Source organism: Rhinatrema bivittatum, chromosome 3, assembly GCF_901001135.1.
Source record: "Rhinatrema bivittatum chromosome 3, aRhiBiv1.1, whole genome shotgun sequence".
Taxonomy (NCBI): Eukaryota; Metazoa; Chordata; class Amphibia; order Gymnophiona; family Rhinatrematidae; genus Rhinatrema; species Rhinatrema bivittatum.
In genome coordinates, this window is record NC_042617.1 from 532,330,262 (window position 1) to 532,351,898 (window position 21,637).

General features: G+C 43.1%; 1 protein-coding gene and 15 non-coding genes across 20 annotated transcripts in view; 7 read left to right on the top strand and 9 right to left on the bottom strand.

Annotated features, from left to right (window-relative positions):
* Nucleotides 1-21,637, bottom strand: part of LOC115088235 (cGMP-dependent protein kinase 2-like) — a 195,116-nt gene that overhangs the window by 144,064 nt on the left and 29,415 nt on the right. For 2 of the 5 annotated variants that reach the window (XM_029596302.1, XM_029596300.1), the window contains exon 1: nucleotides 2,759-2,998. The exons of 1 other annotated variant lie outside the window; for it this stretch is intronic. In XM_029596302.1, the coding sequence (XP_029452162.1) occupies nucleotides 2,759-2,818 (60 nt within the window). In that variant the 5' untranslated portion in view covers nucleotides 2,819-2,998. Of the gene's footprint in view, nucleotides 1-2,758; nucleotides 3,034-21,637 lie in introns of those variants that run through there. 2 more of the 5 variants (XM_029596305.1, XM_029596303.1) reach the window with 2 other exon arrangements.
* TRNAL-CAA lies at nucleotides 7,576-7,684 on the bottom strand. The gene is made up of 2 exons: nucleotides 7,647-7,684; nucleotides 7,576-7,621 (listed from the first exon to the last, which is right to left on the bottom strand). It is a non-coding gene; the product is annotated as a tRNA-Leu (tRNA).
* Nucleotides 7,961-8,033, top strand: TRNAV-AAC. Its single transcript has one exon. It is a non-coding gene; the product is annotated as a tRNA-Val (tRNA).
* Nucleotides 9,544-9,652, bottom strand: TRNAL-CAA. Its single transcript has 2 exons — nucleotides 9,615-9,652; nucleotides 9,544-9,589 (listed from the first exon to the last, which is right to left on the bottom strand). It is a non-coding gene; the product is annotated as a tRNA-Leu (tRNA).
* TRNAV-AAC lies at nucleotides 9,930-10,002 on the top strand. Its single transcript has one exon. It is a non-coding gene; the product is annotated as a tRNA-Val (tRNA).
* Nucleotides 11,513-11,621, bottom strand: TRNAL-CAA. Its single transcript has 2 exons — nucleotides 11,584-11,621; nucleotides 11,513-11,558 (listed from the first exon to the last, which is right to left on the bottom strand). It is a non-coding gene; the product is annotated as a tRNA-Leu (tRNA).
* On the top strand, nucleotides 11,899-11,971 carry TRNAV-AAC. Its single transcript has one exon. It is a non-coding gene; the product is annotated as a tRNA-Val (tRNA).
* TRNAL-CAA lies at nucleotides 13,482-13,590 on the bottom strand. Its single transcript has 2 exons — nucleotides 13,553-13,590; nucleotides 13,482-13,527 (listed from the first exon to the last, which is right to left on the bottom strand). It is a non-coding gene; the product is annotated as a tRNA-Leu (tRNA).
* Nucleotides 13,868-13,940, top strand: TRNAV-AAC. The gene has a single exon. It is a non-coding gene; the product is annotated as a tRNA-Val (tRNA).
* TRNAL-CAA lies at nucleotides 15,451-15,559 on the bottom strand. The gene is made up of 2 exons: nucleotides 15,522-15,559; nucleotides 15,451-15,496 (listed from the first exon to the last, which is right to left on the bottom strand). It is a non-coding gene; the product is annotated as a tRNA-Leu (tRNA).
* TRNAV-AAC lies at nucleotides 15,837-15,909 on the top strand. The gene has a single exon. It is a non-coding gene; the product is annotated as a tRNA-Val (tRNA).
* Nucleotides 17,420-17,528, bottom strand: TRNAL-CAA. Its single transcript has 2 exons — nucleotides 17,491-17,528; nucleotides 17,420-17,465 (listed from the first exon to the last, which is right to left on the bottom strand). It is a non-coding gene; the product is annotated as a tRNA-Leu (tRNA).
* TRNAV-AAC lies at nucleotides 17,806-17,878 on the top strand. The gene has a single exon. It is a non-coding gene; the product is annotated as a tRNA-Val (tRNA).
* Nucleotides 19,389-19,497, bottom strand: TRNAL-CAA. The gene is made up of 2 exons: nucleotides 19,460-19,497; nucleotides 19,389-19,434 (listed from the first exon to the last, which is right to left on the bottom strand). It is a non-coding gene; the product is annotated as a tRNA-Leu (tRNA).
* TRNAV-AAC lies at nucleotides 19,775-19,847 on the top strand. Its single transcript has one exon. It is a non-coding gene; the product is annotated as a tRNA-Val (tRNA).
* On the bottom strand, nucleotides 21,358-21,466 carry TRNAL-CAA. The gene is made up of 2 exons: nucleotides 21,429-21,466; nucleotides 21,358-21,403 (listed from the first exon to the last, which is right to left on the bottom strand). It is a non-coding gene; the product is annotated as a tRNA-Leu (tRNA).

Below are 21,637 nucleotides of genomic sequence, written 5' to 3' on the forward strand. Positions count from 1 at the left end.
TTTAATCAGCGGACTTCAAGTTGCACTGATTTTAAAAGTGAACGTGCGGGCGTGTTTGCCTTTTGAAAATTATCCCAGTTAAGCTACCGGCACGCACTTACACCTGCCAATTTGCATGGGTATTATTTCTGAGAAAAGAGATTTGCATTATTTTGGAGATTTCAAATGCATGTAGGGACGTGGAAGCCCTTCCCCAGCCCTGCCCCAGGAATGCTGGGCTCACTGTCGTTAAAAGTACACACAGGGGCCCCACGCAAGTACATTTACCTGCCCAGAGGAGAGGCAATTTTCTGGAAAGCACAGTTTTACCCTCAGAAATGGCTTTGAAAGTTACCCTCCCTGTGGTGCGGGCAGGTATGTTTTTAAGCAATCCTAGTTTTGTTTTCGTGTTTTATATTTTGGCATGTCCCATTTATTTATTTAAAATCATTTTTAGCCCGCCCTTCCCGGGGGAAGTAGTTCAGGGTGGATTACAATTTAAACCATTTAAAAAAAAAAAAAAACAAACAAACAAAAAACCCACACCCAAAATTTCTGACATACACCTCAAACAAGAACAATAAATCATAAATTACAATTGATAATCCTGAAACCAATAAAACTAAGAAACAAATCTGTTTCAACCTCCTGAGACTTTATCTTTCAATTCCATTCCACTGGAATCAGATGGAGTAAAAGGAAAGAGAGTGGCACAGCCCAGTGATCAGAATTTTCCATGGCAGGGAAAAAAAGTTGATTTTTCCTCCCATTAGAAATAATGGAATTATTCAGGCTAAAGGGAGGCTTGCTCTGAGCTGGAGAAAATCTATTTAGGATAAAGGCCAGGGGAGGCAAATAAAAGCTGACTAGGTGGGTGAATAACTCTTTGGTGGCAGAGAGGAGCCCAAAATAGTAAAATAGAACCAGGTCCCTCTTCCGTCTGTCTGTAACTCTTTTTATTTGAGCCCTTGCAAATATCTTTTGAGTAGTTTCAAAACACACAAATGCAGCCAAATATTCCTTTGTTTGCCAATAGATATTCAGGAAAACCTGATATTCGACTGGTATGTATCTCCTGGAGGCCAAAACCACTGGTGGCAAACAGTCCCCATCACTGCTGTTAAAGTTGCAATTTCGATGCTTGCAGAATCCCCAAAACAATAAAAAACTTACAAGTGAAATATTTATTTGTGAAGCTAAAATGTTACTTACTGGGTGACCTTTTGAAATAATGAACAATCAGGGAAGATGCAAGCACTCAGATTCAAAACAATAAGATTAATTATTCAATAAATCCATGTTTATCCAGCATTTTGCTTCCAGATGCAAAAACCTTCCTCAAGAAAACTGCATACACTACAAGCAGGTAACTATTTTCTGAATCACATGCCCTTAGGACCAACGAAACATTGGCACGCATCCATGAACAGATACAAGTAAGATAAATCTATAACAAAATTAATGTTAACTTAGAAACCTGGAACATTATATACGTGCCATCCTCTATAAAGATGTGGCCTACCCACCAGGAATATAATAGAAGCCAGTAGGAGTTTCCCCAGCAGATAGGGTTTTAAACACATGTCCACTGGATATGCTATTAGAGGTAAGTCCAAAAAGCATGATTATGGACCATGAGCGCAAACCCTGCCAAAAATAGTGGCATGTCCCGGATGGAGCACTGGGTTTGTAAAAATGTCAGAAACGTTTGTTATTTTCCCTCTGATTTTTTCAGATCATTTTCAAGCAATTTTGGATCATGATCACCAAATCATCGCCCACCAGGCAATAGATACATTTAGAATCCCATCTGTGATTCATTCAGACTCATGATTTCTGTGGCCAGCTACAGTACCCAAAGCAAATTGCAGAGGACACAGAGGAGCATTATGGGCTAAACCTGGGATGTTCAGGTGCCTCATCAGATGCACCACATACATTTCTGTCATGATATATCATTAATACAGGCAGGCACACTCCTCGTTCTGAGTCCTCACAGTTAAATATAAAGTAAATACATATAGTGAAAATTATTCACACCTCTGGGAATAAATATCAATAAATTCAAACCTTGCATATCTGCCAGTTTATTTTACTGATATTTATTCCCATAGGTGTGAACCTCTGTATCATGCCTTGTTTACAAGGCTGATATTGACTTTACATATCACAAAAAAATCTGTTATACTTCTGCTGCCTTTGCCGTTGTTCTGTTTTTAATTATTTAAGATTGGGTTTGTTTTTTTTTAACTTTGAAAGTCCCTGAGCTCTCCCATAAACAGTTAACAATAAGCCATAAACAAGATTAAAACACTAACACTAGGGAAAATGAACAACATTTGGGGGAGGAGAATCTGAATCCTTTTGGAAGAAAAGCATTTTTAAAAATTTCATTGAACGGTACATAAATCAGTGATGAATGAATTGCTGCTTAGGCACCAAAAGGGTTAATAATGACACATTTGCAAAGTAAACTCTGCTGCTGCACATACAAAAGACCTGCAGACTGCTGCATATAAATAATATCCTAAAAATAGCACACAGACCTTAATGGTTTGTTCCTTTAATCAGGGAGCAGCCTCACTACAATTCATAATTACTAGCCAGGACCCAGAACAAATTATGGTCTTCATGTACCTGAAGAACTCCACAAGTGAACTGACATGATAACCAATATTATGGTTTTCCATTTCCACTTCCTGGTTCCAGCAGCTTTGTTACTATTTTAGCATTTTGAATGCTGCCCTGAAAAGCCAAACCTATTCCATGCAAGGCTTACCATAATGCATTTTCTCCGGTCCCCTTGTCTCCCCGCATCCCTCTCCTGGGTATAGGCCATGTGCTATGACAGCTTCCTTTGGCAGACAGAGCAGGATCCAGCTCTCTGCACTGTGATCGCTGATGCTCCTCTTTGCCCAAGTTGCTAGAACAGCAAAACTCAGCTTACACCTACCTCTGAGCTTTAGAGAATACCACTAATCCAAGAACACTTTCAGCCCTAGGAATTCGAGTCTGGACTGGAACTCGGAGCTTTCCATAAGTAGCAAAAAGCACTGCCTACTGGTTAGCTAATAAGCTGCTCATGTGGTGCTTTAAAGCTTGATTCTCCAAGAGTGCAGTTAATTAACGTCTTGTAGTGAGAGCTCAAAGCCTTTCATGTTCCTTGCTGTGCACTCATTCTCTTTAGAGTAATTTTTAATTGTTGCTGCAACTGTTATCTCGGCGCTTTTCCTAAGTAACTGAAACTTGCTGAACCTCAGCAGAAGCCTCATGGGAAACCTGTAGAGGGCTAAATTTAGCTCCATGTGCAAATATTCTAAGGCACTTAAGCACACATGTAATTGGGTAATTTTAAGATGTTATTGCCCAGAGGATCTAGCCAAACATGACTGCTACCTGGGTCAAACACAGGTGCAAAATCCCAATAGAGAGGCAGCACTCACTCCCAATCAGAGGCAAAATGCCAAAGATTTACATGAGGTAATAGAAAAATAAATGTTCTGTGGAAGGGGGCAGAGCCCCTGAAAATTTGGCTAGTTGCTGTCTTTCCCACTAGGAACTACTTGGCCCATTTAAGCCTTTCCCAAATGGTAGGGGCTGCAGACAGATGGCTAAGAAACCATGTAAATCTTTAAATTAGTTTATTATAATCTGATGTATAAGCAGGTATCATCCCTAAGGTATTTGCAGCTGTGGTGGTGTCTTATTTTAATTTATTTTTTTTAAAGGATAGGTTGGGCGGTACCTTTTATTGGGTTACCAATATTACTACTACTATATATTTATAGCGCCACTAGTCACATGCAGTGCTCTACAAACAACAACACACAAGAGACATTCCCTGCTCACTAGAGCTTACAATCTAATCAAGTCAAACATACAGGTTAACAGACAATTGTTAAAATTAGTTACAGGCCGATACAGTAAAGTGCGGTCGCAGTTACCCCGTTTCTAACCCGCATTGGGCGCACAAATTGGACGCGTAAGGCGAACCCACGATTCAGTATCCGGTTTTACGCGTCCTTACCGCTTCTTGAAATCAGCACAAATGCCTTTCCGCCCGCGGCATGTATATGATATGTTAATGATTGGATTAGCTATTCCCTCCGATACACTATTGTGCGCTCCGATTATCTCCTTTTTAACCTATTTGCCACGTCTTTAACCTGCAAATTTACCGCCTGCCCTTACCCTGGCGTTAGTGTGGTGTTCGATCAGCTTCGTACCGGACTGCGCCATGGACAACATGTATATTATTGCTCTAGTGCTATTTTTCATTCGGTTGAGAAGGAGAATGAGAAATGCTCGACTGAGAAACGCTGGAAATGCTCGGCAGATTGGAGAGGTGAACGGGGGGGGGGGGGGGGGGGGGGCTGGCACAAAGGAGAACCCATCCGACCGGAGAACCCAGTGGCAAGACCGGAGGAGGTATGTGATATGTTTCGGTTTAACTGTACCATCCATACGTCCATGCCTGGGCCTCTCTGCGGCTCCGGACATGGACATAGAGATCGGCTCCCGTAAAGAACGGCGTCCGTAACATACGGACGCCCATTGCCAGAGCGATGGGCACCCGTAAACATAGGCGTCCGTAAAGGCGGAGACAGGAACGTCTCTAAGGACGCCGGAAAGATGGGCGCCCAGAGAGATGGGCGCCCGGAAAGATGGGCATCCGCTAGGCATCCTGAGGCTCCGGTTCCTCTACGGACGCCTATACAGTTGGCTATACGGAGGCTTCCTCCTGCATCTGGAATAAGACTGTATTAGATGCTGAGATCAGCAGTGTATCCATGTATGTTCATCTCCCCCAACCCATGTCCATGCTTCTTTTTTCAATCTGTATATATTTCCTGTTTTTCTTAATGTGACAGATTGTGTGTCAGCAATATCTGCATTGAAAACAATTTAAAAAATACTTAGCTGTAGTTTACTCTGAACAGTCATGGAGGTTTATCTTTCCCTTTCTCTCTCACCACATTGATCTGTAACATAATTTTTGTGTGCTGCCATTCCAACTGTGCACCAGAGAGCCCACAGTGTGGCAGATGTAAGCATGTATGAGTTGTTAAAGGATTTATATGTGTTCATCTATTAATTTGAATTTCGTGTGTTTTCCTCTGTTGTATTCCATGCAGGCAAAGCACCATGCCATCAGCATGCCAGGCCATCAGTGGGCCATCAACAGGCCGGGACGTTTCATTCGCACACGGGCAGCGCTTTTTGGCATGTGTGAGGGAGATGTTGTCCGAACCTACCGGCTGAGCTTGCGGGCAATCTTATCCCTCTATGAAGATCTGCGTGAGGACCTAGACCCCCTGGCCAATCGACACCATGCTGTGACAGGATTGAATAAACTTCTGTGCGCCTTAAATATTTTTGGTACCGGAAGTTTTCAAAACCCAGTGAGTGTAATTGCTGGTATGACGCAGGCATCCGTTTCACGTCATCTGTCACAGGTGTTGAAGGCCATGATGAAGCGGATGAGGAAGTACATTGTCTATCCTACGGATCCAGCTGAACTGCAACAGATCTGCAGTGGATTCATGGGTATTGAGGGGATGCCTAACATGTTGGGCGCTATCGACTGCACTCATATTGCGTTTACCCCCAGGTTGGATGAAGAGAGTGCGTTCCAGAATCGCAAGCACTTCCATTCCATGAATGTGCAAGTGGTTTGCGATGCACGCCTTCGGATTCTAAATGTTGTAGCGAAGTTTCCTGGCAGCTGCCATGACGCCTACATTCTGGCACATTCAGCTCTGGGGACCCAATTCCAGAAAGGTTGGCTACTTGGTAAGTGACAATAGCTACTTCCCCTGATTCTGTCATGTGTTCTGGTCTCCGGATGTTCAGGATGATCGGTATACAATAATGTTTATGATGTCATTCAATGTTTACGGTGTTTTGCGCTGCGAAGTTGTTTTTGATGCAACCCGCATTGTTCATCCTATAGGTGATGGCGGCTATGGCTGTAAGCCCTGGTTGCTAACTCCACTCCAGTCCCCGCACAGCTGCCGAAACACGCTACAATGAGGATCATGGCAGCACCAGAAACGTGATTGAGTGCACTTTTGGAGTTCTGAAGGGGCGTTTTCGATGTCTGGATCGCTCAGGGGGAGCCCTGCAGTAAAGTGCAGAAAAGGTGGTGAGCATAATTGTTGCCTGCTGCATGCTACACAACATTTGTCAGAGATTCAGTATGCATGCAGAGGTTGAGGAAAACTTGCCACCCGATCTGCCCAAGGAGCTGGCAGCTGAAGCGGACAACACTGCACGGGGTCATGAAGTCCGATGAAGGATCATCGACAGTTATTTCTTTTGTAAGTTAAATGTCATACATTACGTTTCATTACCACTGTTATAGTACCACTCCTGTCTACAGTGCCCCATGATGATGTTGCGCTTTCCTTGTAGTTCATAGCTGTGCTTAATTGTAGATATTAATCATTTCTGTACCTGTATGTCCTATTTATTCTTGCCTTTTTTTTTCTTTTTGTTTCAGAATCCGAGCTTGATTTATTTAAAAATTCACCCCTCAGAACAGAACATATAACCGGAAGATGACCCCTACATCAAAACCTTTACAATTCACATCGATTTTCATTGTATCCATATTTTCTGAAATGTTATTTGTCTTAAAATGTAAAAAGTTCGTCAACCCATTGAGACCTGAATAACTCTTTCCCCTTCTATGGTCATGTAGGCCTTGCTTGCGATCTCTGCTTCCTTCTCGGTTGATCCTGAGTTTACAGTTTATGTTGATTCATTCTGTTAGCCCTCCTGAAGACAGCAACAGAAGAGACCATTGAAGAGTCATGGCTGCACTGTGATATACACTTCTGCTCCTAAATGAATACTCTTTTGAATGAGATGTATAAAATATATGGGGAACAGAGAAAAAGCACTGGGTTAGACAGGAAATGATGTGGAGAGAGTGTTAATGGCATTATAGTATAGCCTATTGATAACTGAGGTAAGTGTGAAAAGGCAGCTGGAGCTGCTAAAGGTTAAGTTCACAGATAGCTGTGATGAGTCATGAGGCCATTGTCCATGTCAGACCCAGGGTGATGCTGTTAATTTTGTTAATGAGCTCCAGTTCAGCAGTTACACCCTGGAGTGCTCCTTTGAAGTTTCCCTGTAGGAGAATAGCTACTTTAAGGTCAGATAGAGAATGTCCTGGAAAGTTGAAATGTTCTGATACTGGTTTCTGAATGTTGCCATTTCTCATGACAGATTTATGTCCATTTATTCTTTTCCTTATGGATTGACTTGTTTGTCCTATGTAGACATCAGAGTGACAAGAGCAGTGAGAGGGGCCGGATGTTGCAGTTGAAGTTCTTGGGTCCTGTGATGGTGTGGTCTGGCTTAATCTGTGGACAGAATTGGCATCTGGGTTTCCGGCAGGGTCTGGTACCTAAGTTGGTGTCATTGTTGTAAAATTCAGGGTTGCTGGTGAATATCCGTTTGAGATGGGGGATCAGGATACTGCCCTTAATTGACCATCGGTGCGACCCAGCTTGTCCTGTTTGCTTTTTCTATTAGAACCTAAAATGTATTGAAAAAATAAGCCTAAGGTTCTAAAGCATTGGATGAGCATGTCAGAAGTGGGATTTGAACCCACGCCTCCATCAGGAGACCAGAACACCCAGCAAAGGGAAGGAGGAAGACTTGAGTCTGGCGCCTTAGACCACTCGGCCATTCTGACAGCTGAAACAAGCTTGGGAAGATCTCCACCTGTGCAGTACAGGTGGTGTTGGGAGGGGGTGGGGGCAGTACCTTTAATCGTCCTCTCCTGACAAACCTAGTTGGAGTGCAGGTTGGCGGTAATCCAGCACGACCTCTGCATTTCAATTGCAAATATAAAATACAAGCAGGTAAATGAATTTTACCCAAGGATAATGCTTCCTGAATCCCATACCGCCGTGACCCTGTCAGACGATCCTTATATGAGAAAGAAGCCAGCATAGGTTCAAAGGCCTCAGTTTCTGTAGTGTAGTGGTTATCACATTCGCCTAACACGCGAAAGGTCCCTGGTTCGAAACCAGGCAGAAACAGTTCCTTATTTTTATACTAGTTTTAATGTTCTGCCCCCTCACAGTCTTCACCTGTCTCGGGACAGACATGCCGAGTAACATTCTAGAGCATATGCAGCCCTCCCTAATCTAAAGTGCTGAAGTGCCTATCATCACAGGCATTTTGCATTAGTTCTTGCAACCCATCTCAATCCCTTAATATACAACTGTGGAAGTTAAAGTGCTTTTTAAGATTTCAAGAAATATTTCAAATATTACACATGAAATAAAACATCGAAGCCTAGTAACCAAATATGACGTAATAATGTGCGAAAGCTTATTAAGAAAGACAAGTAGAGACACAACATACGTATCAGAGATAAGAGCTGAAAGAACCATGTCCTGCATCTCTGGCTTTCTCTGTCAGCATCAGGTTGAGATAGGAGGTAAGCAATCAGGACTTAAGCATAACACAGCCTCGATCTATACAACACGTGACGATAAAAGTGGGTGTGTAGATATCATTGCTGTGGCTCTCAAAGGCCTATTTAGTGGAGGTGATACTTAGGGTGCTTGAAAGCCAAGAAATCTGACATGACAGTAAAAGAAATACAGTTTCTGGAAATGACATTTCAGAGAGACAGCATTCACTGGGAAATCACCTGCTTGCGATCTCTGCTTCCTTCTCGGTTGATCCTGAGTTTACAGTTTATGTTGATTCATTCCGTTAGCCCTCCTGAAGACAGCAACAGAAGAGACCATTGAAGAGTCATTGCTGCACTGAGATATACACTTCTGCTCCTAAATGAATACTCTTTTGAATGAGATGGATAAAATATATGGGGAACAGAGAAAAAGCACTGGGTTAGTCAGGAAATGATGTGGAGAGAGTGTTAATGGCATTATAGTATAGCCTATTGATAACTGAGGTAAGTGTGAAAAGGCAGCTGGAGCTGCTAAAGGTTAAGTTCACAGATAGCTGTGATGAGTCATGAGGCCATTGTCCATGTCAGACCCAGGGTGATGCTGTTAATTTTGTTAATGAGCTCCAGTTCAGCAGTTACACCCTGGAGTGCTCCTTTGAAGTTTCCCTGTAGGAGAATAGCTACTTTAAGGTCAGATAGAGAATGTCCTGGAAAGTTGAAATGTTCTGATACTGGTTTCTGAATGTTGCCATTTCTCATGACAGATTTATGTCCATTTATTCTTTTCCTTATGGATTGACTTGTTTGTCCTATGTAGACATCAGAGTGACAAGAGCAGTGAGAGGGGCCGGATGTTGTAGTTGAAGTTGTTGGGTCCTGTGATGGTGTGGTCTGGCTTAATCTGTGGACAGAATTGGCATCTGGGTTTCCGGCAGGGTCTGGTACCTAAGTTGGTGTCATTGTTGTAAAATTCAGGGTTGCTGGTGAATATCCGTTTGAGATGGGGGATCAGGATACTGCCCTTAATTGACCATCGGTGCGACCCAGCTTGTCCTGTTTGCTTTTTCTATTAGAACCTAAAATGTATTGAAAAAATAAGCCTAAGGTTCTAAAGTATTGGATGAGCATGTCAGAAGTGGGATTTGAACCCACGCCTCCATCAGGAGACCAGAACACCCAGCAAAGGGAAGGAGGAAGACTTGAGTCTGGCGCCTTAGACCACTCGGCCATTCTGACAGCTAAAAACAAGCTTGGGAAGATCACCACCTGTGCAGTACAGGTGGTGTTGGGAGGGGGTGGGGGCAGTACCTTTAATCGTCCTCTCCTGACAAACCTAGTTGGAGTGCAGGTTGGCGGTAATCCAGCACGACCTCTGCATTTCAATTGCAAATATAAAATACAAGCAGGTAAATGAATTTTACCCAAGGATAATGCTTCCTGAATCCCATACCGCCGTGACCCTGTCAGGCGATCCTTATATGAGAAAGAAGCCAGCACAGGCCCAAAGGCCTCAGTTTCTGTAGTGTAGTGGTTATCACATTCGCCTAACACGCGAAAGGTCCCTGGTTCGAAACCAGGCAGAAACAGTTCCTTATTTTTATACTAGTTTTAATGTTCTGCCCCCTCACAGTCTTCACCTGTCTCGGGACAGACATGCCGAGTAACATTCTAGAGCATATGCAGCCCTCCCTAATCTAAAGTGCTGAAGTGCCTATCATCACAGGCATTTTGCATTAGTTCTTGCAAACCATCTCAATCCCTTAATACACAACTGTGGATGTTAAAGTGCTTTTTAAGATTTCAAGAAATATTTCAAATACTACACATGAAATAAAACATCGAACCCTAGTAACCAAATATGACGTAATAATGTGCGAAAGCTTATTAAGAAAGACAAGTAGCGACACAACATACATATCAGAGATAAGAGCTGAAAGAACCACGTCCTGCGTCTCTGGCTCGCTCTGTCACCATCAGGTTGAGATAGGAGGTAAGCAATCAGGACTTAAGCATAACACAGCCTCGATCTTTATCACACGTGACGATAACAGTGGGTGTGTTGATATCATTGCTGTGGTTCTCAAAGGCCTATTTAATGGAGGTGATACTTAGGGTGCTAGAAAGCCAAGAAATCTGACATGACAGTAAAGGAAATAAAGTTTCTGAAAATGACATTTCAGAGAGACAGCATTCACTGGAAAATCACCTGCTTGCGATCTCTGCTTCCTTCTCGGTTGATCCTGAGTTTACAGTTTATGTTGATTCATTCCGTTAGCCCTCCTGAAGACAGCAACAGAAGAGACCATTGAAGAGTCATTGCTGCACTGAGATATACACTTCTGCTCTTAAATGAATACTCTTTTGAATGAGATGGATAAAATATATGGGGAACAGAGAAAAAGCACTGGGTTAGTCAGGAAATGATGTGGAGAGAGTGTTAATGGCATTATAGTATAGCCTATTGATAACTGAGGTAAGTGTGAAAAGGCAGCTGGAGCTGCTAAAGGTTAAGTTCACAGATAGCTGTGATGAGTCATGAGGCCATTGTCCATGTCAGACCCAGGGTGATGCTGTTAATTTTGTTAATGAGCTCCAGTTCAGCAGTTACACCCTGGAGTGCTCCTTTGAAGTTTCCCTGTAGGAGAATAGCTACTTTAAGGTCAGATAGAGAATGTCCTGGAAAGTTGAAATGTTCTGATACTGGTTTCTGAATATTGCCATTTCTCATGACAGATTTATGTCCATTTATTCTTTTCCTTATGGATTGACTTGTTTGTCCTATGTAGACATCAGAGTGACAAGAGCAGTGAGAGGGGCCGGATGTTGCAGTTGAAGTTCTTGGGTCCTGTGATGGTGTGGTCTGGCTTAATCTGTGGACAGAATTGGCATCTGGGTTTCCGGCAGGGTCTGGTACCTAAGTTGGTGTCATTGTTGTAAAATTCACGGTTGCTGGTGAATATCCGTTTGAGATGGGGGATCAGGATACTGCCCTTAATTGACCATCGGTGCGACCCAGCTTGTCCTGTTTGCTTTTTCTATTAGAACCTAAAATGTATTGAAAAAATAAGCCTAAGGTTCTAAAGCATTGGATGAGCATGTCAGAAGTGGGATTTGAACCCACGCCTCCATCAGGAGACCAGAACACCCAGCAAAGGGAAGGAGGAAGACTTGAGTCTGGCGCCTTAGACCACTCGGCCATTCTGACAGCTGAAAACAAGCTTGGGAAGATCTCCACCTGTGCAGTACAGGTGGTGTTGGGAGGGGGTGGGGGCAGTACCTTTAATCGTCCTCTCCTGACAAACCTAGTTGGAGTGCAGGTTGGCGGTAATCCAGCACGACCTCTGCATTTCAATTGCAAATATAAAATACAAGCAGGTAAATGAATTTTACCCAAGGATAATGCTTCCTGAATCCCATACCGCCGTGACCCTGTCAGACGATCCTTATATGAGAAAGAAGCCAGCATAGGTTCAAAGGCCTCAGTTTCTGTAGTGTAGTGGTTATCACATTCGCCTAACACGCGAAAGGTCCCTGGTTCGAAACCAGGCAGAAACAGTTCCTTATTTTTATACTAGTTTTAATGTTCTGCCCCCTCACAGTCTTCACCTGTCTCGGGACAGACATGCCGAGTAACATTCTAGAGCATATGCAGCCCTCCCTAATCTAAAGTGCTGAAGTGCCTATCATCACAGGCATTTTGCATTAATTCTTGCAACCCATCTCAATCCCTTAATATACAACTGTGGAAGTTAAAGTGCTTTTTAAGATTTCAAGAAATATTTCAAATACTACACATGAAATAAAACATCGAAGCCTAGTAACCAAATATGACGTAATAATGTGCGAAAGCTTATTAAGAAAGACAAGTAGCGACACAACATACATATCAGAGATAAGAGCTGAAAGAACCACGTCCTGCGTCTCTGGCTCGCTCTGTCACCATCAGGTTGAGATAGGAGGTAAGCAATCAGGACTTAAGCATAACACAGCCTCGATCTTTATCACACGTGACGATAACAGTGGGTGTGTTGATATCATTGCTGTGGTTCTCAAAGGCCTATTTAGTGGAGGTGATACTTAGGGTGCTAGAAAGCCAAGAAATCTGACATGACAGTAAAAGAAATAAAGTTTCTGAAAATGACATTTCAGAGAGACAGCATTCACTGGGAAATCACCTGCTTGCGATCTCTGCTTCCTTCTCGGTTGATCCTGAGTTTACAGTTTATGTTGATTCATTCCGTTAGCCCTCCTGAAGACAGCAACAGAAGAGACCATTGAAGAGTCATTGCTGCACTGAGATATACACTTCTGCTCCTAAATGAATACTCTTTTGAATGAGATGGATAAAATATATGGGGAACAGAGAAAAAGCACTGGGTTAGTCAGGAAATGATGTGGAGAGAGTGTTAATGGCATTATAGTATAGCCTATTGATAACTGAGGTAAGTGTGAAAAGGCAGCTGGAGCTGCTAAAGGTTAAGTTCACAGATAGCTGTGATGAGTCATGAGGCCATTGTCCATGTCAGACCCAGGGTGATGCTGTTAATTTTGTTAATGAGCTCCAGTTCAGCAGTTACACCCTGGAGTGCTCCTTTGAAGTTTCCCTGTAGGAGAATAGCTACTTTAAGGTCAGATAGAGAATGTCCTGGAAAGTTGAAATGTTCTGATACTGGTTTCTGAATATTGCCATTTCTCATGACAGATTTATGTCCATTTATTCTTTTCCTTATGGATTGACTTGTTTGTCCTATGTAGACATCAGAGTGACAAGAGCAGTGAGAGGGGCCGGATGTTGCAGTTGAAGTTCTTGGGTCCTGTGATGGTGTGGTCTGGCTTAATCTGTGGACAGAATTGGCATCTGGGTTTCCGGCAGGGTCTGGTACCTAAGTTGGTGTCATTGTTGTAAAATTCACGGTTGCTGGTGAATATCCGTTTGAGATGGGGGATCAGGATACTGCCCTTAATTGACCATCGGTGCGACCCAGCTTGTCCTGTTTGCTTTTTCTATTAGAACCTAAAATGTATTGAAAAAATAAGCCTAAGGTTCTAAAGCATTGGATGAGCATGTCAGAAGTGGGATTTGAACCCACGCCTCCATCAGGAGACCAGAACACCCAGCAAAGGGAAGGAGGAAGACTTGAGTCTGGCGCCTTAGACCACTCGGCCATTCTGACAGCTAAAAACAAGCTTGGGAAGATCACCACCTGTGCAGTACAGGTGGTGTTGGGAGGGGGTGGGGGCAGTACCTTTAATCGTCCTCTCCTGACAAACCTAGTTGGAGTGCAGGTTGGCGGTAATCCAGCACGACCTCTGCATTTCAATTGCAAATATAAAATACAAGCAGGTAAATGAATTTTACCCAAGGATAATGCTTCCTGAATCCCATACCGCCGTGACCCTGTCAGACGATCCTTATATGAGAAAGAAGCCAGCACAGGCCCAAAGGCCTCAGTTTCTGTAGTGTAGTGGTTATCACATTCGCCTAACACGCGAAAGGTCCCTGGTTCGAAACCAGGCAGAAACAGTTCCTTATTTTTATACTAGTTTTAATGTTCTGCCCCCTCACAGTCTTCACCTGTCTCGGGACAGACATGCCGAGTAACATTCTAGAGCATATGCAGCCCTCCCTAATCTAAAGTGCTGAAGTGCCTATCATCACAGGCATTTTGCATTAGTTCTTGCAAACCATCTCAATCCCTTAATACACAACTGTGGATGTTAAAGTGCTTTTTAAGATTTCAAGAAATATTTCAAATATTACACATGAAATAAAACATCGAACCCTAGTAACCAAATATGACGTAATAATGTGCGAAAGCTTATTAAGAAAGACAAGTAGCGACACAACATACATATCAGAGATAAGAGCTGAAAGAACCACGTCCTGCGTCTCTGGCTCGCTCTGTCACCATCAGGTTGAGATAGGAGGTAAGCAATCAGGACTTAAGCATAACACAGCCTCGATCTTTATCACACGTGACGATAACAGTGGGTGTGTTGATATCATTGCTGTGGTTCTCAAAGGCCTATTTAATGGAGGTGATACTTAGGGTGCTAGAAAGCCAAGAAATCTGACATGACAGTAAAAGAAATAAAGTTTCTGAAAATGACATTTCAGAGAGACAGCATTCACTGGGAAATCACCTGCTTGCGATCTCTGCTTCCTTCTCGGTTGATCCTGAGTTTACAGTTTATGTTGATTCATTCCGTTAGCCCTCCTGAAGACAGCAACAGAAGAGACCATTGAAGAGTCATTGCTGCACTGAGATATACACTTCTGCTCCTAAATGAATACTCTTTTGAATGAGATGGATAAAATATATGGGGAACAGAGAAAAAGCACTGGGTTAGTCAGGAAATGATGTGGAGAGAGTGTTAATGGCATTATAGTATAGCCTATTGATAACTGAGGTAAGTGTGAAAAGGCAGCTGGAGCTGCTAAAGGTTAAGTTCACAGATAGCTGTGATGAGTCATGAGGCCATTGTCCATGTCAGACCCAGGGTGATGCTGTTAATTTTGTTAATGAGCTCCAGTTCAGCAGTTACACCCTGGAGTGCTCCTTTGAAGTTTCCCTGTAGGAGAATAGCTACTTTAAGGTCAGATAGAGAATGTCCTGGAAAGTTGAAATGTTCTGATACTGGTTTCTGAATATTGCCATTTCTCATGACAGATTTATGTCCATTTATTCTTTTCCTTATGGATTGACTTGTTTGTCCTATGTAGACATCAGAGTGACAAGAGCAGTGAGAGGGGCCGGATGTTGTAGTTGAAGTTGTTGGGTCCTGTGATGGTGTGGTCTGGCTTAATCTGTGGACAGAATTGGCATCTGGGTTTCCGGCAGGGTCTGGTACCTAAGTTGGTGTCATTGTTGTAAAATTCACGGTTGCTGGTGAATATCCGTTTGAGATGGGGGATCAGGATACTGCCCTTAATTGACCATCGGTGCGACCCAGCTTGTCCTGTTTGCTTTTTCTATTAGAACCTAAAATGTATTGAAAAAATAAGCCTAAGGTTCTAAAGCATTGGATGAGCATGTCAGAAGTGGGATTTGAACCCACGCCTCCATCAGGAGACCAGAACACCCAGCAAAGGGAAGGAGGAAGACTTGAGTCTGGCGCCTTAGACCACTCGGCCATTCTGACAGCTGAAAACAAGCTTGGGAAGATCTCCACCTGTGCAGTACAGGTGGTGTTGGGAGGGGGTGGGGGCAGTACCTTTAATCGTCCTCTCCTGACAAACCTAGTTGGAGTGCAGGTTGGCGGTAATCCAGCACGACCTCTGCATTTCAATTGCAAATATAAAATACAAGCAGGTAAATGAATTTTACCCAAGGATAATGCTTCCTGAATCCCATACCGCCGTGACCCTGTCAGACGATCCTTATATGAGAAAGAAGCCAGCACAGGTCCAAAGGCCTCAGTTTCTGTAGTGTAGTGGTTATCACATTCGCCTAACACGCGAAAGGTCCCTGGTTCGAAACCAGGCAGAAACAGTTCCTTATTTTTATACTAGTTTTAATGTTCTGCCCCCTCACAGTCTTCACCTGTCTCGGGACAGACATGCCGAGTAACATTCTAGAGCATATGCAGCCCTCCCTAATCTAAAGTGCTGAAGTGCCTATCATCACAGGCATTTTGCATTAGTTCTTGCAAACCATCTCAATCCCTTAATACACAACTGTGGATGTTAAAGTGCTTTTTAAGATTTCAAGAAATATTTCAAATATTACACATGAAATAAAACATCGAACCCTAGTAACCAAATATGACGTAATAATGTGCGAAAGCTTATTAAGAAAGACAAGTAGCGACACAACATACATATCAGAGATAAGAGCTGAAAGAACCACGTCCTGCGTCTCTGGCTCGCTCTGTCACCATCAGGTTGAGATAGGAGGTAAGCAATCAGGACTTAAGCATAACACAGCCTCGATCTTTATCACACGTGACGATAACAGTGGGTGTGTTGATATCATTGCTGTGGTTCTCAAAGGCCTATTTAATGGAGGTGATACTTAGGGTGCTAGAAAGCCAAGAAATCTGACATGACAGTAAAAGAAATAAAGTTTCTGAAAATGACATTTCAGAGAGACAGCATTCACTGGGAAATCACCTGCTTGCGATCTCTGCTTCCTTCTCGGTTGATCCTGAGTTTACAGTTTATGTTGATTCATTCCGTTAGCCCTCCTGAAGACAGCAACAGAAGAGACCATTGAAGAGTCATTGCTGCACTGAGATATACACTTCTGCTCTTAAATGAATACTCTTTTGAATGAGATGGATAAAATATATGGGGAACAGAGAAAAAGCACTGGGTTAGTCAAGAAATGATGTGGAGAGAGTGTTAATGGCATTATAGTATAGCCTATTGATAACTGAGGTAAGTGTGAAAAGGCAGCTGGAGCTGCTAAAGGTTAAGTTCACAGATAGCTGTGATGAGTCATGAGGCCATTGTCTATGTCAGAGCCAGTGTGATGCTGTTAATTTTGTTAATGAGCTCCAGTTCAGCAGTTACACCCTGGAGTGCTCCTTTGAAGTTTCCCTGTAGGAGAATAGCTACTTTAAGGTCAGATAGAGAATGTCCTGGAAAGTTGAAATGTTCTGATACTGGTTTCTGAATATTGCCATTTCTCATGACAGATTTATGTCCATTTATTCTTTTCCTTATGGATTGACTTGTTTGTCCTATGTAGACATCAGAGTGACAAGAGCAGTGAGAGGGGCCGGATGTTGCAGTTGAAGTTCTTGGGTCCTGTGATGGTGTGGTCTGGCTTAATCTGTGGACAGAATTGGCATCTGGGTTTCCGGCAGGGTCTGGTACCTAAGTTGGTGTCATTGTTGTAAAATTCACGGTTGCTGGTGAATATCCGTTTGAGATGGGGGATCAGGATACTGCCCTTAATTGACCATCGGTGCGACCCAGCTTGTCCTGTTTGCTTTTTCTATTAGAACCTAAAATGTATTGAAAAAATAAGCCTAAGGTTCTAAAGCATTGGATGAGCATGTCAGAAGTGGGATTTGAACCCACGCCTCCATCAGGAGACCAGAACACCCAGCAAAGGGAAGGAGGAAGACTTGAGTCTGGCGCCTTAGACCACTCGGCCATTCTGACAGCTAAAAACAAGCTTGGGAAGATCACCACCTGTACTGCACAGGTGGTGTTGGGAGGGGGTGGGGGCAGTACCTTTAATCGTCCTCTCCTGACAAACCTAGTTGGAGTGCAGGTTGGCGGTAATCCAGCACGACCTCTGCATTTCAATTGCAAATATAAAATACAAGCAGGTAAATGAATTTTACCCAAGGATAATGCTTCCTGAATCCCATACCGCCGTGACCCTGTCAGACGATCCTTATATGAGAAAGAAGCCAGCATAGGTTCAAAGGCCTCAGTTTCTGTAGTGTAGTGGTTATCACATTCGCCTAACACGCGAAAGGTCCCTGGTTCGAAACCAGGCAGAAACAGTTCCTTATTTTTATACTAGTTTTAATGTTCTGCCCCCTCACAGTCTTCACCTGTCTCGGGACAGACATGCCGAGTAACATTCTAGAGCATATGCAGCCCTCCCTAATCTAAAGTGCTGAAGTGCCTATCATCACAGGCATTTTGCATTAGTTCTTGCAAACCATCTCAATCCCTTAATACACAACTGTGGATGTTAAAGTGCTTTTTAAGATTTCAAGAAATATTTCAAATATTACACATGAAATAAAACATCGAACCCTAGTAACCAAATATGACGTAATAATGTGCGAAAGCTTATTAAGAAAGACAAGTAGCGACACAACATACATATCAGAGATAAGAGCTGAAAGAACCACGTCCTGCGTCTCTGGCTCGCTCTGTCACCATCAGGTTGAGATAGGAGGTAAGCAATCAGGACTTAAGCATAACACAGCCTCGATCTTTATCACACGTGACGATAACAGTGGGTGTGTTGATATCATTGCTGTGGTTCTCAAAGGCCTATTTAATGGAGGTGATACTTAGGGTGCTAGAAAGCCAAGAAATCTGACATGACAGTAAAGGAAATAAAGTTTCTGAAAATGACATTTCAGAGAGACAGCATTCACTGGAAAATCACCTGCTTGCGATCTCTGCTTCCTTCTCGGTTGATCCTGAGTTTACAGTTTATGTTGATTCATTCCGTTAGCCCTCCTGAAGACAGCAACAGAAGAGACCATTGAAGAGTCATTGCTGCACTGAGATATACACTTCTGCTCCTAAATGAATACTCTTTTGAATGAGATGGATAAAATATATGGGGAACAGAGAAAAAGCACTGGGTTAGTCAGGAAATGATGTGGAGAGAGTGTTAATGGCATTATAGTATAGCCTATTGATAACTGAGGTAAGTGTGAAAAGGCAGCTGGAGCTGCTAAAGGTTAAGTTCACAGATAGCTGTGATGAGTCATGAGGCCATTGTCCATGTCAGACCCAGGGTGATGCTGTTAATTTTGTTAATGAGCTCCAGTTCAGCAGTTACACCCTGGAGTGCTCCTTTGAAGTTTCCCTGTAGGAGAATAGCTACTTTAAGGTCAGATAGAGAATGTCCTGGAAAGTTGAAATGTTCTGATTCTGGTTTCTGAATATTGCCATTTCTCATGACAGATTTATGTCCATTTATTCTTTTCCTTATGGATTGACTTGTTTGTCCTATGTAGACATCAGAGTGACAAGAGCAGTGAGAGGGGCCGGATGTTGCAGTTGAAGTTCTTGGGTCCTGTGATGGTGTGGTCTGGCTTAATCTGTGGACAGAATTGGCATCTGGGTTTCCGGCAGGGTCTGGTACCTAAGTTGGTGTCATTGTTGTAAAATTCACGGTTGCTGGTGAATATCCGTTTGAGATGGGGGATCAGGATACTGCCCTTAATTGACCATCGGTGCGACCCAGCTTGTCCTGTTTGCTTTTTCTATTAGAACCTAAAATGTATTGAAAAAATAAGCCTAAGGTTCTAAAGCATTGGATGAGCATGTCAGAAGTGGGATTTGAACCCACGCCTCCATCAGGAGACCAGAACACCCAGCAAAGGGAAGGAGGAAGACTTGAGTCTGGCGCCTTAGACCACTCGGCCATTCTGACAGCTAAAAACAAGCTTGGGAAGATCACCACCTGTGCAGTACAGGTGGTGTTGGGAGGGGGTGGGGGCAGTACCTTTAATCGTCCTCTCCTGACAAACCTAGTTGGAGTGCAGGTTGGCGGTAATCCAGCACGACCTCTGCATTTCAATTGCAAATATAAAATACAAGCAGGTAAATGAATTTTACCCAAGGATAATGCTTCCTGAATCCCATACCGCCGTGACCCTGTCAGGCGATCCTTATATGAGAAAGAAGCCAGCACAGGCCCAAAGGCCTCAGTTTCTGTAGTGTAGTGGTTATCACATTCGCCTAACACGCGAAAGGTCCCTGGTTCGAAACCAGGCAGAAACAGTTCCTTATTTTTATACTAGTTTTAATGTTCTGCCCCCTCACAGTCTTCACCTGTCTCGGGACAGACATGCCGAGTAACATTCTAGAGCATATGCAGCCCTCCCTAATCTAAAGTGCTGAAGTGCCTATCATCACAGGCATTTTGCATTAGTTCTTGCAAACCATCTCAATCCCTTAATACACAACTGTGGATGTTAAAGTGCTTTTTAAGATTTCAAGAAATATTTCAAATATTACACATGAAATAAAACATCGAACGCTAGTAACCAAATATGACGTAATAATGTGCGAAAGCTTATTAAGAAAGACAAGTAGCGACACAACATACATATCAGAGATAAGAGCTGAAAGAACCACGTCCTGCGTCTCTGGCTCGCTCTGTCACCATCAGGTTGAGATAGGAGGTAAGCAATCAGGACTTAAGCATAACACAGCCTCGATCTTTATCACACGTGACGATAACAGTGGGTGTGTTGATATCATTGCTGTGGTTCTCAAAGGCCTATTTAATGGAGGTGATACTTAGGGTGCTAGAAAGCCAAGAAATCTGACATGACAGTAAAAGAAATAAAGTTTCTGAAAATGACATTTCAGAGAGACAGCATTCACTGGGAAATCACCTGCTTGCGATCTCTGCTTCCTTCTCGGTTGATCCTGAGTTTACAGTTTATGTTGATTCATTCCGTTAGCCCTCCTGAAGACAGCAACAGAAGAGACCATTGAAGAGTCATTGCTGCACTGAGATATACACTTCTGCTCCTAAATGAATACTCTTTTGAATGAGATGGATAAAATATATGGGGAACAGAGAAAAAGCACTGGGTTAGTCAGGAAATGATGTGGAGAGAGTGTTAATGGCATTATAGTATAGCCTATTGATAACTGAGGTAAGTGTGAAAAGGCAGCTGGAGCTGCTAAAGGTTAAGTTCACAGATAGCTGTGATGAGTCATGAGGCCATTGTCCATGTCAGACCCAGGGTGATGCTGTTAATTTTGTTAATGAGCTCCAGTTCAGCAGTTACACCCTGGAGTGCTCCTTTGAAGTTTCCCTGTAGGAGAATAGCTACTTTAAGGTCAGATAGAGAATGTCCTGGAAAGTTGAAATGTTCTGATACTGGTTTCTGAATATTGCCATTTCTCATGACAGATTTATGTCCATTTATTCTTTTCCTTATGGATTGACTTGTTTGTCCTATGTAGACATCAGAGTGACAAGAGCAGTGAGAGGGGCCGGATGTTGCAGTTGAAGTTCTTGGGTCCTGTGATGGTGTGGTCTGGCTTAATCTGTGGACAGAATTGGCATCTGGGTTTCCGGCAGGGTCTGGTACCTAAGTTGGTGTCATTGTTGTAAAATTCACGGTTGCTGGTGAATATCCGTTTGAGATGGGGGATCAGGATACTGCCCTTAATTGACCATCGGTGCGACCCAGCTTGTCCTGTTTGCTTTTTCTATTAGAACCTAAAATGTATTGAAAAAATAAGCCTAAGGTTCTAAAGCATTGGATGAGCATGTCAGAAGTGGGATTTGAACCCACGCCTCCATCAGGAGACCAGAACACCCAGCAAAGGGAAGGAGGAAGACTTGAGTCTGGCGCCTTAGACCACTCGGCCATTCTGACAGCTAAAAACAAGCTTGGGAAGATCACCACCTGTGCAGTACAGGTGGTGTTGGGAGGGGGTGGGGGCAGTACCTTTAATCGTCCTCTCCTGACAAACCTAGTTGGAGTGCAGGTTGGCGGTAATCCAGCACGACCTCTGCATTTCAATTGCAAATATAAAATACAAGCAGG